General features: G+C 38.9%; 1 protein-coding gene across 1 annotated transcript in view; it reads left to right on the top strand.

The window, feature by feature from the left end:
* The window catches only part of MAP3K7CL (MAP3K7 C-terminal like), a 63,261-nt gene extending 51,795 nt beyond the window's left edge, over positions 1-11,466 (top strand). The window contains exon 4 of the mRNA XM_006899412.1: positions 11,286-11,466. Within this exon, the coding sequence (XP_006899474.1) occupies positions 11,286-11,466 (181 nt within the window). The remainder of the gene's footprint in view (positions 1-11,285) is intronic.
* The last annotated feature ends 5,271 nt before the right edge of the window (positions 11,467-16,737 follow it).

Below are 16,737 nucleotides of genomic sequence, written 5' to 3' on the forward strand. Positions count from 1 at the left end.
CGTGTGTTCTGTTGTGCATAGGGTTTTCAGAGGCCTGCTATTTCAGAAGTGGGTGGCCAATCCTTCTTCCTAGTCTGTCTTGATCTGAATCTCTGAGGCACCTTATTCTTAAGTTTATTTATTCAGCAAGCATTTACCAAGAGTTTTGTGTGATGCTGTGTGCTGGGCCATGGTCATTCAGACTGAAGATGGGTCACAAAGGCAGGCAGAATTTAGCAGCACTTTTATACGACTAGGAAGGAAGGTCTAGAGATCTACTTTTGACAATTAGCCAATAAAAGCCTTATGAATTACAACAGAATATGGTCCAACTTGCTTGATTTGCAAGATGAGATTAATTGCTAGAGGAAAACATTTCTTTGGTAAAATAGAAGGCCAGACCCTCAGTTAAGATAGCTTGACACAGTGGCTGTTAATAATTGACTTGGACATGCTGGCTATTGTGGAAATGCTGCTGGACTTGGCAATGTTTAATTTATAAATTGTCATGGGTCAGAGTTCACTTTACAGCAGCTGTCTGTCCAGTTTATATTCTGAACAGCATAGAAGTGTCAAAAATCTACAGGAACTTGTTGTAGTTACAGCAACTTTTCAGATTATCTTCCATCTGCCCTTGGTTGGGCTCTCTTTTTGTTTGTTTTTAACAAATACCTCATTTAATTTAATGAACATTACAAGGCAATTCATTGTGTATAGAGACAAAATACTATGACTTCTATGCCAGCTTTCTATGATCCTTTTCCTGGAGTTAACTTGTATTTCTGAATACAATTTCAAACTTAGAGAAAAGTTGACAGCAAATATAAAGACTTCTCATCCCTAGATTTGCAAATTAGTAAGCTTTCCCCAAATGTTTTGTCAGCTCTCTCCGGATCACACTTATTTGCTTACACATGACTCAGTCTCAGTCTCTCTCTGCGCACACCCCAGTGTGTGTGTGTGTGTGTGTATGTATACATACATTATGCTCCACTGCACGTAAATATTCCAGTGAATATTTTGTAAAAAATAACAACATTCTCTCACTTATCCGTGGTTATTGTTATGCTATTAGGTGTCACTTAGTTTGCTCGGACAAGATAACAAAACCCTGTCTGGTTCTGCAATCTCTGTAGTGTGTAAGCCCACTGTTGAATCACTGTCCTTCCATTTCATTGAGGGTCTTCTCTTTCACCGATCCTCCACTTCATCAAGCATGATCTCTTTCTCCAGGTATCAGTGTCTCCCTGACTTCATGATAGTATGCCCCAAAAGATTAAAAATGAAGTCTTACAATTTTCACTTCTGAAAACACCATTCTTACCCTTCCAAGATAGAGCTGTTTGTTCTTTTGGCAGTTCATGGTATAGTCAATATTCTTCTCCACCATTATAATTCAAAGGCATCAATTCTTTTTAAGTCTTCTGTATTTATTAACCAATTTTTAAATGTATATGAGGTAATTAAAAGTACCATATATTCAGAAATTTAGCATGGAAACAGTTGCTCTGGGGCTTAATGGGAAGGAGTTGCACTGCCAACCCAAAGGCACACAGTAAGAATCTACCAGCTGCACCACAGGAGAAGGACGAACAGTCTCCTCCTGTATGATTTAGTGCCTCTGAAAACCCACTGGAGGGTCAGTTGTGAATCTGTTGAGTTCTGACTTGATGGTGATGGTATGTCACAACAACAATAACATAGTTACTCTGACTTATGGCAATTTCATATATAACAGACCAAAACATTGCCAAGTCCTATGCCATCTTTATGTTTGATGATATATTTTAGTATATTTTTGCAGCTAAAGTGGATATAAACAGCATCCGGCTGTTTATCACCATATATTATACATTACATTAGAAGAACATAGTAAGAAGAACAGAAGAACAGGAATCCCAGAACACTTAATGATGCTCATGCGAAACCTATACGTAGACCAAGAGTCAGTTGTCCAAACAGAACAAAGAAACACTGCATGGTTTAAAATTAGGAAAGGTGTACATCAAAATTGTGTCTTTCTCCATACCCATTCAATCTGTATGCTGAACAAATAATTTGAGAAACTGCATTCTATGAAAAACAACAACAACAGACTGGCTTCAGAATTGGATGAAGACTCACCAACAATCTATGTTATGCAGATGACATAATGTTGCTTGCAGAAAGTGATAAAGGCTTGAACAACTTACTCAGGGAGACTGAAGACTGCAGCCTTCAATATAGGTTACATCTCAATATCAAGAAAACAGAAAGCTTTACCACTGGACCAACAGAGAATAATAGGACAGATACAAAAAAGATTGAAGTTGTCAGTGATTTCATTTTATTTGGTTCTAGTGTCAACACCCATGCTAACAGCTGTCGAGAAATCAAAAGATGTATTGCATGGGGAAATCTGCTCATAAAGACTTTTTACTGGTGAGTACCAACAAGCAAGGGTGTTGGTTTAAAGACTAAAGTGTGCCTGAACCAAGTCATGGTATTTTCAGTTGCTTCATATGCATATGAAAATTGGACAATAAATAAGGATAACCAAAGAACTGATGCCTTTTGTGGTATAGATGGAGAGTACTGAATATACCATGGACTTGCTTAAGAACAAACAGATCTATCTTGGAAGAGTGTGACCAGGATGCTCCTTAGAGGCAGGGACAGTGAAAATTTATCTCAAACACTTTGGGCATCCTGTCAGGAGGGACCAGGGCTTAGAAAAAGACACTTTGCTTGAAAAGGGGGTTGGATGGTCCCTAAAAGAGAGGAAGACTTAATGAGATGAGTTGACATAGTGACTGCAACAATAGATCGGGCATGGAAATTAAGGTGATGGTACAGAATAAATAGAGAAAGGTCCAGATCTGTGTGTTGTTCCTAGGGTCACTGTGAATCTTAGTTGACTAGAGGACACTTAACAAGAGCAGAACTATTATTTAATTCACAGTCCCCCTTCAAATCATGATTCTCCAAGATTTTCCTTCATAGTTATTTTTCACCCCTGATGCAGAATCCTAGGCACATGGTTCAACTCCACCAGCAGCTCTGCAGGATAAGGATGGGCAGTCTCCTCCCATGTAATTTACTGCCTCTGAAAACCTGCTGGAGAGTCATCTATGGGCCAGTTCTGACTAGACTGCATATGCCACCACCACCATTGCAGAGTGAAGGAGCTCTGGTAACTTAATGGAAAGGACTTATGCTCCTAAAAGCACATGGTTCAGATTCACCAGCTGCTCTAGGGGATAAAGATGGGCAATTTCCCCCACTGGAGAGTCAGCTATGAGTCGATTCAGATTTGACATTGTATATAACAATGACAAAAACAATGCAGAACAATACATTGCCTATAAATATAATTTCTCTCTTAAATCTAGAACAGTCCTTTAAATCTGGAACAGTTCTTGACTCCTTTTCTTGAGTCCAGGCTATGGATTTCCTGAAGTGGTTTAGTGTTTCTCATGATTAGATTACAGTTATGTGTTTGTGGTGAGAATTCCACAGAACCAATGCTGTGTTCTCAGAGCATATGATGATGCCTCTCTACCCCATGACTGGTGAGGTCAAGTTTCCTTAAAGTGGTTTACTAGGTTTCTCCACACATTTCTCTGGGCATTTAATAAGTAATTTATGAGAAAATACCATGAGACTGAATATATCTCATTCCTCATTGAACAGTCACTCAGTAATTTTAGTATTCCATCTCACCCTTTTAAGTATTTGAGTTTGCTTTATAGTATCAAAATACGTTAGTATAGTGGGATATGTACATAATTTTTGAAGGTGCACAGAGTATTTTAACATTTATTTTTTTTTTTTACTGAAAACATTACACAATTAAAAAATGTTGGATACCAATGGGCTAATTCAGTGACAGGAGCTACCTCGTCTATTTTCTAGTTCTGGATCATAGGAACACTCTAGATTGAGCTTTGTAGCAGGTTCTCTGCCCCCAGCTCCTAGCAGCCATGACTTTGTTTCTGCTGTGCAATTGAATAGTATCACTTTTTGGCAATTTAAAGCCAGTAAAGGGTCCTGGTGATGTAGTGTGTAGCATTCTGTGCTAACAAAAAGGTCAATTATTAAAATCCTACAGCTGTTCTGTGGGAGAAAGATAGACAGTCATTTTTCTGTTAACATTTATACCCCTGGAAACCTGATACAGGCTCTCCATGAGTTAGACTTGAAGGCAATGCATTTGTTTACTTTGCTTTTGGACATTTGAGTGGATTCAAGTCTATGTAAACCTCATATAGATCAGAGTAGAACTGTGTTATACAGGATTTTCACAGGGTGATATTTTTGAAAGTAGATCATCAGATTTTTCTTCTGAGGCTCTTCTAGGAAGACTTGGCCACCAACTTTTCATCTAGCTCCTGAGGTCATGAATTGCTTGCACCACTTAGGAACTCCTTCAGCAATTTATACTTCCTTTCTTCTTCCTCCCCACCTCCTAGATTATACAGCATCGTATTAGTATCTAAACAAGGGGAGAAGTAAGAAGAAGAGCTTTTAGAAATGAGACTAACAGAGGAATCAAGAGGAGAATGGGGAAAAGGTGTCCGTAGTGATAAGTGAGTGTCAGGAAGAAAATATTTGCACATTAAGGAGGGCTCTTTGAGTCACACAATGGTTAAACATTAGCAGAAAGGTTGGTGGTTCTTAAATCCACCTAGAAACGCTTTCTGAGACAGGCCTGGAAATGCACTTCTGAAAAGTCATAACCTTGAAAATCCTTTGAAACAGTGTTATTCTGTGTACGCAGGATCCTCATGAGTCAGAATTGACAACTAACAACATCGACATTTTATTTTTAAAATTGGCTGTGTACTGCTTCACAATCTCCAATTCCAGCTGTCTGTACATGCCATTGTAATACTTTGCTTTGTCCTCCCGGGCTGCCCTTTGAAACTCTCTGTTCAGCTCTTACACTTTGACATGTTTTCCTTTAGATTTGGTTTCCTGAGGTTCCAGGGCAATCTTTAGAGTCTCTTCTGACATCCATTTCGATTTTTTCTTTCTCCTCTGTTTTTTGTAATGACTTTTGCTTTCTTCATGAATGATAATCTTGATATCATTCCACAACTCATTTAGTCTTCTGTCATTGGTGTTCAATGCCTCAAACCTATTCTTAAGATGATCATGAGATTACTATGGAATTGATTCAAGAGCCTACCTTGGTTCCTGTGGACTTATTTTCATTTTCTTCGGCCTCAATTTGAACTTGCATATGAATAATTGATGATCTGATCCACAGTCTGCCCTGGCCTAGTATTGACTGCTGATATTGAGCTTCTCCAATGATTTTTTTCACAAATATAGTCAATCTGATTCCTGTGCAGCCTGTTGGGTGAAATCCACATGTAAAGTTGTCTTTTGTGTCTTTTAGACTAAGTATTTGCAATGACTAAATAATTATAAATACAAAATGCAATCATTCTATTTCCTGCCTCATTTCTATCACCAAGTCCATATTTTCCAATTACTATTTCTTCTTTATTGTTTCCTACTTTTGCATTCCAGTCACCATCATTAGTGCATCCTGATTGCATGCTTGGTCAATTTCAGACTGTGAAATTTGGTAAAAATTCTCAATTTCTTCCTCTTTGGCACTGGATGTAGGAGCATGTACTTGAATAATAGTCATAGTAATGGATCTTCCTTGTATATTTATGGATCTTATCCTATCACTCACAACATTGTATTTCAGGATAGAACTTGAAATTGACTTTTTGTCTATGAATGCAACACTATTCTTCCTCAGCTTTTTTATTCCCTGAATAGTATATGATTATTTGAGTCAAAGTGGCCATAGTTGGTCCATCGCATCTTACTAATGCCTAATATGTCAATATTCACGTGTTCCATTTCATTGTTAACAATGTCCAATTTTCAAACACTCCATGTATCATAATAATGTATTATAATGGAATGTGCAGAGATCTGGAATTGAAGAATAAAAAAAGAAGAACTAGCTCTGCATTTATCAAACTGAAAGAACTGAAAAATAAATTTAGGCCTCGTGTCGCAATGTTGAAAGATGCTATGGGCAATGTACTGAATGACCCAGAAAGCATATGGAGGGAATACACAGAGTCACTGTACCAGAAAGAATTGATTGACTCTGAAAAACTTCAGGAAGTATCATATGAACAGAAGCAAATGGTAATTAAAGAGGGAGTGGAAGTGGCATTGAAGGCTTTGGCAAAAAAAAAAAAAGTCCCAGAAATTGATGGAATACCTATTGACTTGCTTCAATTAACAGATGCAGCCTTGAATGCACTCACCAGTCTATGTCAGGAAATTTGGAGGATGGCTGTCTGGCCAATGGATTGGAAGAGGTCTATATTTTTTTTTTCTATTTCCAAGAAGGATGATCCAAATGAATGTGGAAGTTTTTGAACTATATAATATCATTGATATCTCATGCTAGCAAAATACTGCTGAAGATCATTAAAAAATGGCTTTAACAGTACATAGATAGGGAATTGCCAAAAGTTCTAGTGGGCTTTAGAAGAGGCTGTGGCACCAGGGATATCATTACTGATGTCAGATGGATCCTGGATAAAAGTAAGGAATACCAGAAGAATGTCTATTTATGCTTTATTGACTTTGCAAAGATGTTTGACTGTGGATCATGACAAGTTGTGGCTGACATTGAGAAGAATAGGAATCCCAGAGCACTTGATTGTGTTCATGAGGAACCTATACCTGGATCAGGAGGCTGTTGTGTGAATGGAGCAGGGGAATACTGCATGGTTTGGAATTGGAAGCAGAGTGCATCAGAGATGTAGTCTGTCTCCATACATGTTCAATCAAATTATCCGAGAAGCTGTACTCTATGAAAGAGGAGTATGGCATCAGGATTGGAGCGAGACTCATCAGTTGCCTGTGTTATGCAGATGACACAACCTGCTTGCTGAAAGTGAGGAAGATTTGAAGCACTTGTTGCAGAAGATCAAGAAATGTAGCCTTCCGTATGGATTGCATCTCAATATCAAGAAAACGAGCATCTTACCACTGGACCACTAAGATGTGTAATTGTGGATGGAGAAGAGATTGAAGCTGTCAATGTCTTCCTCTTGCTTGGATCCACAATTAACATCCCTGATATGAGCTGTCAGGAAATAAGGAGACACATTGCAACGGGAAAATCTGCAGTTAGGGACCTTCCAAATTACTGAGAAGTAGTGATTCAGTTTGAGGACTAAGGTGTGTCTGATTCAGGCCGTGGTCTTTCCAATTACTAGCTATGCATTTGAGACCTGGACAATGAATAAGGGTGATAGAAAAAGAATTGATGGCTTTGAGCTATTGTGTGGGAGAAGAGCAGTGAACATTCCATGGATAGACAAGAAAATAGATATGTCTTGGAGAGGGTGCAGTCAGAGAGCTCTTTGGAGGCAAGGATGATGAGGCTTCGCCTAACATACTTTGGACATATTGGTAGGAGGTGCTATTCCTTGGAGAACGACATGATGTTGGGAAGGGAGGGTTGGCAAAGGAGAGGAAGGCCCTCAACCAGGTGGACTGACAAGATGACTGCTGCTTTGGGTTCTTGTGTGTCAGGAAGTGTGAGGATGGCACAGAACAGGACTAGGTTCAGATTTTTTTGTTTGTAGGGTCACTATGAGTCATACTTGACTCGATGCTAACAACAACAACAACTGCCTTCAACTAAGTAATGCTATAAGCACAGAACGAAGTTATTTTTCATAGGTACCCATCTAGAAAGTATGATAAAATCTGACTTACTTACATATATGGAGAATATTTCACCAACTGCTCTTCATCCCACAAAGGAGTAGGAAATGTATCATAAGTCTATATTGAAACTATGGAGAATTTAGGAGCCCTGGTGGCACAGAAGGCTAAGTGTTGGACTGCTAGTATAAATGTCAGCAGTTCAAATGCACTAGCTGTGCCCTAAGAGGACGATGTGCAGATTCCTCCTGCATATCCAGTGGGCTTTATTCCAGTTTAGGCTTGACTGATCCATGTATGGAGACTGATGTGGTATCTTTTTAGGAGGTGGGGTTTTTTAATCCCATAGAACATTCACGTATATTTTTGAATGGTTTAATGCCTTATATGTTTTCATATCAATGAATTATTTACAAATACTTCCTGTGAACTGAATTTATTTAAGGCACTGTACTGCAAACTCCCTCCAGGATCTTCCTCCTGCTTCTTAAATTCAAGAAGGAGGCTCATGTCAAATGAAGATGCATTGTTAATTACTTAAACCCCAAATCAAACCCTTTGTCCTCAAGTTAATTCCAATTCATGACAGTGGCATGAGTTTCAAAGGAAAACTGCTGTACAAAATGTTTCTGGCTGTAATCTTTATGGAAGCAAGCCTTCCTTAGTGCTGCTGGGCTGGCTCAAACTGCTCACTTGTTTATTGATAAGTTGAGGACAAACCTCCTGTACCATTCAGATACAGTTAATTTGAACTGTAGTCTATAGATAAAGACTAGAAAAAGGGGGGGGGTGAGAATAATATCTGTTGGGAGCAGATTGGAATTTTCTGATTCAAAGAAGCCCTATAAAAGTTTGTTAAGCTCAGAAGTTGGAAATCAAAGGAAGAGAACAGAGTTTTGGAGTAGGAATATTAGGAAAAGGGCACACCATGTTTTCTTACCTATAAGACAATAAGCTACAACTTAGACTACAAAATTACAAACTGATTCTGCTTTTTATTGAGTTGATTTTACTTCTATAATATGTATTCATTAAAAGATAGGTTTGATTAAATTTTATTTTATTAATTTTAATTAACATTTACAGAGATTTTGGATTTTCATTCATTCATTGTTGCACTTTTTTCTTTACCTCCTTACCCCCCGTTTGCTCCTCTCTTTGAAAAGCAAAAGATAAATGTCTTTGTTGGTATGCAATCCCCCTGACCCCGATCCCAATGTAATCCACTATGCAACCTTAATTCTGGATTCCTGTAATAATCATAATGTTATCATATATCACTTTTAAACTGTTCTCTCCCTCATCTGTTTCAATTCAGTTTATATAATCTATCCAGTTTCTCTCTCCCTTTTTTTTTAAATGATAACTTTAAAAATTTGTTTTACTCTTTGGGTGTATGTTTTTAGTGTTTTGACCATGTAATAGCCTATTGAGTAAAGACTTGCACTGCCAATGCAAAGGCAGTTGGTTCAAATCTAGTAGCTGTTTCATGGGAGAAGGATAGACAATCTCCTCCAGTATGGTTTATAGTTTCTGAAAATCTAATGGAGGATGAGCTATGAGCAGGTCTTACTTATAACTAAAGAGTAGTAGTAGTAGAAGTTGTTGTTAGATGCTGGAGAGTTGAGCACAACCCATAGTGACCCCATAAATAGCGAGTCTGAACCTCATCCTGTCCTGTGCCATCTTCACACTTCCTGACACACTAGAGACCATTGTGGCAATCACTGTGTCAATCCACCTGATTGAGGGTCTTCCTCTCCTTCACTGACTCTCCACCCCCCTCCCCCCAAGCATCATACCCCTCTCCAAGAAATAGCCCCTCATAGCAACATGCCCTAGTATGTGAGATGAAGCCTCACACTTGCCTCCAAAGAGCACTCCGGCTGCACCATCTCCTAAGCATATTTGTTTTTTTGGCCATCCATAGGATGTTCAGTGCTCTTCTCCAACACCAGAGCCCAAAGGAGTCAATTCTTCTTCTTTCATCTCTGCTCATTGTCCAGCTCTCAGATGCATAACAAATGACCAGAAAGATCATGGCCTGAATCAGACACATCTTAGTCCTCAAACTGATATCTTTACTCTCAATAATGTGGAGAGGTCCCTGACTGTAGACTTTCCCAGTGCAATGCATTTTCTTATTTCCTGACTGCTGGTACCAAGGGTGTTAATTGTGGATCCAAGTACGATAAAGTTGTTGACAGTTTCAATCTCTTCTCTATCCATCATGGCCTGTCCTAATGTGCCATCCTCTCAGTTTCTGACGTATTTGAACCAACTGCAGCAATACCTGTGTCAATCCACCTGGTTGAAGATCTTCTCTTTTGCTGACCCTCTGCTTTTCTAAGCATCATGTCCCTCTCCACGGAATAACTTCTCCTGGCAGCATGCCTGAAATATGTGAGAAAAAGCTTTATCTTCTTTACCTCCAAGCAGCACTCTGGCTGCACCTTCTCCAATACATATTTGCTTGACAGTCCATGGGATGTTCAACTCTTCTTCAATAGCACAGCTTAAGGCATCGATTCTTCTGTCATCCTTGTTCATTGTCCAGCTCTCAGATGCTTAGAAAAGGACTGAAAAGACCATATCCTGAATCAGGTGTACCTTAGTTCTCAAACTGACATTATTGCTTCTCACTAGTTTGGAGATGTTTCTAATAAAAGACTTACCAAAAGCAATGTGTACCCCGGTGTGTGCCCCAATCTCCTAACTGCTGCTACCAAGGGTGTTGATTGTGGATCCAAGTAAGAGGAAATTTTTGACCATTTGATTTTTTTTTCTCCATCTATCATGATATTGACTACTGATCAGTGATGAAAATGCTTGTTTTCTTGGCGTTGAGATACAATCCATATTGAAGTCTGGACTCTTTGATCTCTGCAGCAAGTGCTTCAAAACATTCCACATGCCCATAGCTCCTTCAACAATTAAAAAGAAAGTGATTCACAGATTTGGACAGTATTTTGTTCTCTTGTATGTAAGACCACTAAGAGTCAGAACTGACTCTACAGCACCTAGCAACAACAACAACAACAACAACAACAACAAGAGTAGAGGTACTGGACTAAAAGAAAATAAAGGGGTAAAAAACTTTTTAGGAGTCTCGGGTGGAACAAACAATTAAGGTACTTGGATTTTAACCTTGGTTCCATGTAGATGCACCTCAGAAGAAAAGCCTCAAGGAGCTGCACTGAAATCCTAGAGGTGTGTGGTTCAAATCTCCCAGATGCTTTGCTGGAGAAGGAGGAACAATCTCCTCCTGTAGCACTCTGATCTGATTTGATAGTATACACACAAAAAATAATAAAAATTAAAAAGAAAAGAAAGGCCTCATGGTCTCTTTCTGAAATTCGCCCCAGCCATTGAATGACTTAGAGAGAATAGCTCTACTCGCACATACTGTCGTACAGATTGCCAAGAGTCTGAACCAGCTCCTCAGCAACTAGTACTGAAAAACTTGTGGAGCTGGAAAAAGAAGTGATTGAAGGCTAGTTGATAAGGCAACAGTGGGAACACTTCATCTCTATTATGCTATTTCTCTGTAATCTGATCGTTTGCATTAAAGTCTGCCCTTCTCCCTTCTGTGCCCCTTGAATCTCTAGAAAGGAGCTCATTGCCAAGCTGGATCAGGCGGAAAAGGAGAAGGTGGACGCTGCTCAACTAGCTCGCGAATACGAGGCGCTGACGGAGGAGAACCGGACGCTGAAGCTGGCTCAGTCACAATGCGTAGAGCAACTGGAAAAACTCAGAATACAGTATCAGAAGAGGCAGGGTTCATCCTAACTCTAAATTATCCAATGTGAGCATTAGAAGGTGGTGACTGCTGTGCGCTGGCCCAAAAGATTTTTATTTCAAAGGGATAAGAGTAAAATAAATTCTAGCTTCTTCTTATTACCCACATGGCAAATGCCTAGAATGCATTCAATGCTTGCCAGCTTCTAGCCTGAGAGAAAGAGATCTTTTATTTTAAGTAATATAATGAAATTGAATCTATTCCCCTTATATGTTTTTAGAGATCAGAATTGTTTCCCAAAGATTTCTTTACCCCCTTTTGTAGGAAGATATGATTCATTGTGCATCAGGGTAGAAGATGATAAAAGAAAATATTAATTGGGCCCAAACACAAATAGTTACTCCACAGAACTAAGCTGTGAAATGCTCACTGTAGTTCACCATCTGTACATTTAAAAATTTCATGGCTTTACTGTTTTCAAATGTGCTATCAAATAAAAACTGCCAGAAACCTCTCCATGTAGATTTATGTTCATTAGAGTCAGATTTAATCCTGCAATGATTGATTGTACTCAGAATAAATGGTCGCAGATCAAAAAAGCTTTCTCATGAAAATATGAGCAGAAAGCATGCTTGTGCCAAAAGTACATCGACCAGTGCTAACTTGCTGTTGTAATGAAAAACAGATAAGGTTGCATTTTCTTCACGCCACGTTACCTCTCGCTCAGCACCTCTGCCTTTGCTTGCATGTGCTCTAGGGGCATGAGGGCATGGGAAAGTATCGTTTGGACATTGCCTTGGTGAGCTCGTGTGAAAACACCAGTGAAATCACAGCTCCTTGATTTGGATTTAAAGAGAGTTCTAGATCAGTAATAAATAACAGGAATATGTGAGTAAATTGAGGATGACAATGATTTCTCCCCCCTTGTTCTACCTATCACCACATTTTCTCAAATGATCTCTTTGTTATATGTCCATTTCTATTCATGTAACTTTTTCATTAAACATGGATCAAAACTGTCAGTTGTTATTTTGCCTCTTTCTTAACACCCTTATGAATGGAGATTGCCTAAGCTTGGTTTGTTGTAGGCACTGTTGCCTGTAATAAAAGTTAATGGATGGGAGGAAGAAGGGTTACTCTTAATCTTTTGATCTCTGTATGTATATTTAGATACCCAGCTCCTATTGCTACATCTATATACAGAATTTAAACAGTCATGGTCCTCATAGAAAATGGAGAGGGATGAGGTCAGTGAAACATAGTTCCAAAAATCTCTCTGCTCTAGGGGAATGCAAATGATGTGGTTAAAATGTTTGAACACCATTGGCTTATAGTAAAGAGTCACTGAGCAAATAATTTTCATATTTGTGCTAGTCTCAGCCTGAAATTTGGCGCTGTATTTCCAAGAAGCATATATTTGTGATTCAAAAGTGAGTATACTCCCAAATATATGATTTTCTAACATATTTTTAGTAATTAAAAACATTAACACATCATCTACTTCACAGTATTGTCAGAGAAATCTAAAAGCAAAATATGTTACTCATACTATCTTGTTTTTTGGCAAGTTTCCTCCAATTTTATTTATCATTGGATATTATTCTATGTGATACAGAGCTTAAAACTTTTCTATCTTCAAATATATGCATATTTATAGCACTCTTGGTATTAGTCATTATTATTATGGTGCATTTAAGCACAGAGTTTCTGTATATTGGTTACAGTGATTGTTTTTTAGCTAGAGTTGAAGGAAACGGTAACCCACATTGTTGTTGTTATGTGCTAACTCCTAGCTGATCCTCCAGTGACCTTTTAAATCACATGGGAGGAGACTGCCTATCTTTCTCCCAAGGAGCAGTTGGTGGATTTGAACCACCTACGTTGGGAGCTCGAGTAGCCCAGCAGAAAGAAGTTACACTGCAATCCTAAAAATATGCTGTTTGACTCCACCAGTTACTTTGCAGGAGAAGGATGGAAAATCTCCTTCTGCTCAATTAACTGCCTCTGAAGACCTACTGGAGATCAGCTGTGAGTCAGTTCGGACACAGTGGCATGCAACAACTACTACAACCTTTGGGTTAACAGTGCAATGTCTTACTACTAAGCCACCAGAGCTTCCGTAACTCGCATTGGCTTCTTAAACGTCTTCAGTAAATTATTTGCAATGTTTAGGTCATTTGATTCATGTTAACAACAACTCATTGCCATTGAATTGAAACCAACACCTAGTTGACCCCTCAGAAGATTTTCAAAAGCTATAAATTGTATGGGAAGAGATTACCTGCCTTTCTCCCATTTGTCTAGGCAATTTGTCTAGACGTGAACAATATGTGTTTACAGAGGACCAGAAGTCAAGTCTTCCACCTCTGATCTTAGCAAGGGTGTATTGGGTGTAGATACATTGCTGTTAGGTGCTGCCGTTGAGTCAGTTCTGACCCATAACGACCCAATGTACAATATGTAACAGAACACTACCAGGTCCTGTACCGTCCTCACATTTGTTGCTGTATTTGAGCCCATTGCTGAAGCTACTGTGCCAAGCTTTCTGTCTGGGATCTTTTTTGTGGACCCTCTACTTTATCAAGCATACTGTGTTATTAGTGCAAATAAGGAACTAAAAAGGATCTGGAACTCAATTCAACAAAAGTTTATTATACATTTACCGTTGTTGTCAGGTGCCATCGAGTTGTTTTGACTCAGATAGATAGCCAACGTACAGCAGGAGCAAACACTGTCCTGTCCTATGCCATCTTCACAACTATTTTTGTGCTTGAGCTCATTTTGCAGCTACTGTATTAGTCCATTTTGATGAAGGTCCTCCTCATTTTTGCTGACCTTCTGCTTTACCAAACTTAGTCCCCCAGGGATTAGCTCTTTCTAATACCTGTCCAAAGTACATAAGGCAAAGTTTCACCGTCCTTTGCTTTTAAGGATCATTCTGGCTGCACTTCTTTCAAGACGGATTTGTTTGTTCTTTAGTGGTAAAGAGCTGCGCTATCTGCTTGAAAGCACACAGTTTGCATCTCCCAGCTGCTCCATAGGAGAAAATCTCCTCCAGTGCGATTTACTGCCTCTGAAAATCCACTAGAGGGTCAGGTATGGGTTAGTTCTGACTTGATGATACTCAACAACAACATTAACATGGTAAACAATATTTTTGTCAATAACACAAATCAAAAGGCTTTGGCTTGCTTTATTTTAAAACTTTCACATGCATATGAGGTGATAGAAAATATCACAGCTTGGGTCAGGCACACCTGAGTACTCAAAGTGACATCCTTACTCACAGATGATGCAAAATTGATCAAGACATAATCTTCCCTAAATATGCTTCTAATTTAGTAACATGAATAGCACAAGCACTCAATTGTAGGAAGTCACGAGTAAATGTAAATATAATAGTATAAATACAATTTTTAAAAGAGTTTCTAAAAAAGAAAAAAAATAACATGAATTGAGGCCCAGGGATGAAGAATTACAAGGCAAGAGCTTTACATTCGAGAAGAGTAAGTAGTCTTTCCTTGTAAGAGTTTTCATAAAATGATAGAAACTAAATTGGAAAGATCTACTGAGCTCTAGTTGGGGAAATTTAGACAAAGTAAATAGTTTTAAGATTAGAGCAAAGATTCAAGAGATGATGAGTCTTAGAGCAGCAGTGAATAAAGTGAAGTAACAGATTAGTGAAGAGCTCCTGAGTGGCACAAATGATTAAGTGTTTGACAATTAGTTGAAAGATCAGCCATCTAAATCTACCTAGGGCATCTCTGGTGGCCTAGTCTGTAATGTCTTGACATCATGTCTCTGTGGGAGAAATTCTCCTCCTTAAGAGTCTCAGAAAACCAAAGGAGGGCATCGAGGATCGAGTTGACCCAATGGCAGTGAGAATGGTGGGTTCTTCATTTTATTTTTTTGAGGTACACGGAAGTCAAGTCAGCTTCCAAAAAGTCTGACAGCCTGGAAAATCCTGTAGTGGAAGTCCTTCTCCTGAGGTAGGTGTGATACTACCTAACAACAGTAGCAGACTAGTGACTATTGATGAGAACTTCCGTGACAAGGAGGATGGATGAAAGAAATCAGTCTGGACAGAGTGAAGCCATGCACAGAGGCCCTGTGAAACATTCAAATGTCTGAAAGAAGACCATATTGGATGAACATGAGAGAGAAGGAGAGGGTGGTGTAAAATGAGGCTTCATAAGAAAGAAGGAACCGGGTGTCACATTAAGGATTTTGACCTCAATCTTAAATGCAGTGGAAGTCACCAAAGAATTCCAAGAATGGGAATAAAGTAATCAGAATTGATCAAAACAATAATTGAAAAGACAACTCAGGTGAAGCTAACCACAGATATCAAGCCAAGATGATTGGAAGGATGATTATGCCAAGCAAAAAGGATAGGAAAATCAGAAGGAGCAATGAATCTAGCTCTGTCATCTGTTTGCCCATAAATCAATCTATCCAAACATCAACCATAGATTGAATTACATGCCCCCAAAATATGCGTTTACTTGACTGGCTTGAGATTTTCAGTGTTCCGGATATAATGATGCAATTTGTGGTTATGCAATACTCCCCAGTGATCTGATCAGTTAATGAGTTTTAAGAGGATTAAGGGTGGGATGCAACTTTAATCCCACCATAGCCCAGATGTGGCATAAAATGAGTTTCCCTGGAGTGGATCCTGCAATATCTTTTATGTTCTAATGGATTAAAGGAGAGAATTGAGGAGAGAGAGAGAGAGATATCTCAGAACTTTAAAGAAGGAGTTGAAGGCAGAGCACATCCTTTGGTTCCAGAACCTTGCACTGGGAGCCCTCGTGACACAAGGAGTTTGTTGCCAAGGAACATTGGGCCCACAGATGCTGGAAGGAGACAAGGCCTTTCTTGTAGAGATGACAGAGAGAAAGCCTTCCCCAAGGCTTACACCCTGAATTTGGACTTCTTGTCTACTAAATGATAAGAAATAAATTTCTCTTTGTTAAAGCCATTCACTTGTGGTATTTCTGTTATTGCAGCAATAGATAACACTGTCTTTGTCAATGAAATGAAAACAAACAAAAAAACCCCAGAACCTACTACTATTAGTCATTATTGACTCTAAACAACCCCAGTGTTAAAGTAGAACTTCCCCATAGGGTTTCCAAGGCTGTAAATCTTTTTTGGAAGTAGACTGCTACAACTTTGGTTTGCTAGGTTTGAACGGCTGACCTTTCCAGTAGCAGCTATGCTCTTAACCACTTCCATCTGTCAACATTATTTTTTATTTTGCATACATCTTTTTGATAGATACTGTAAATGTGAAGATCAAGACAGGATTTGTGATG

This window comes from Elephantulus edwardii, unplaced genomic scaffold, assembly GCF_000299155.1.
Source record: "Elephantulus edwardii isolate Elephantulus edwardi_28Jun2011 unplaced genomic scaffold, EleEdw1.0 scaffold00256, whole genome shotgun sequence".
NCBI classification, from domain to species: Eukaryota; Metazoa; Chordata; class Mammalia; order Macroscelidea; family Macroscelididae; genus Elephantulus; species Elephantulus edwardii.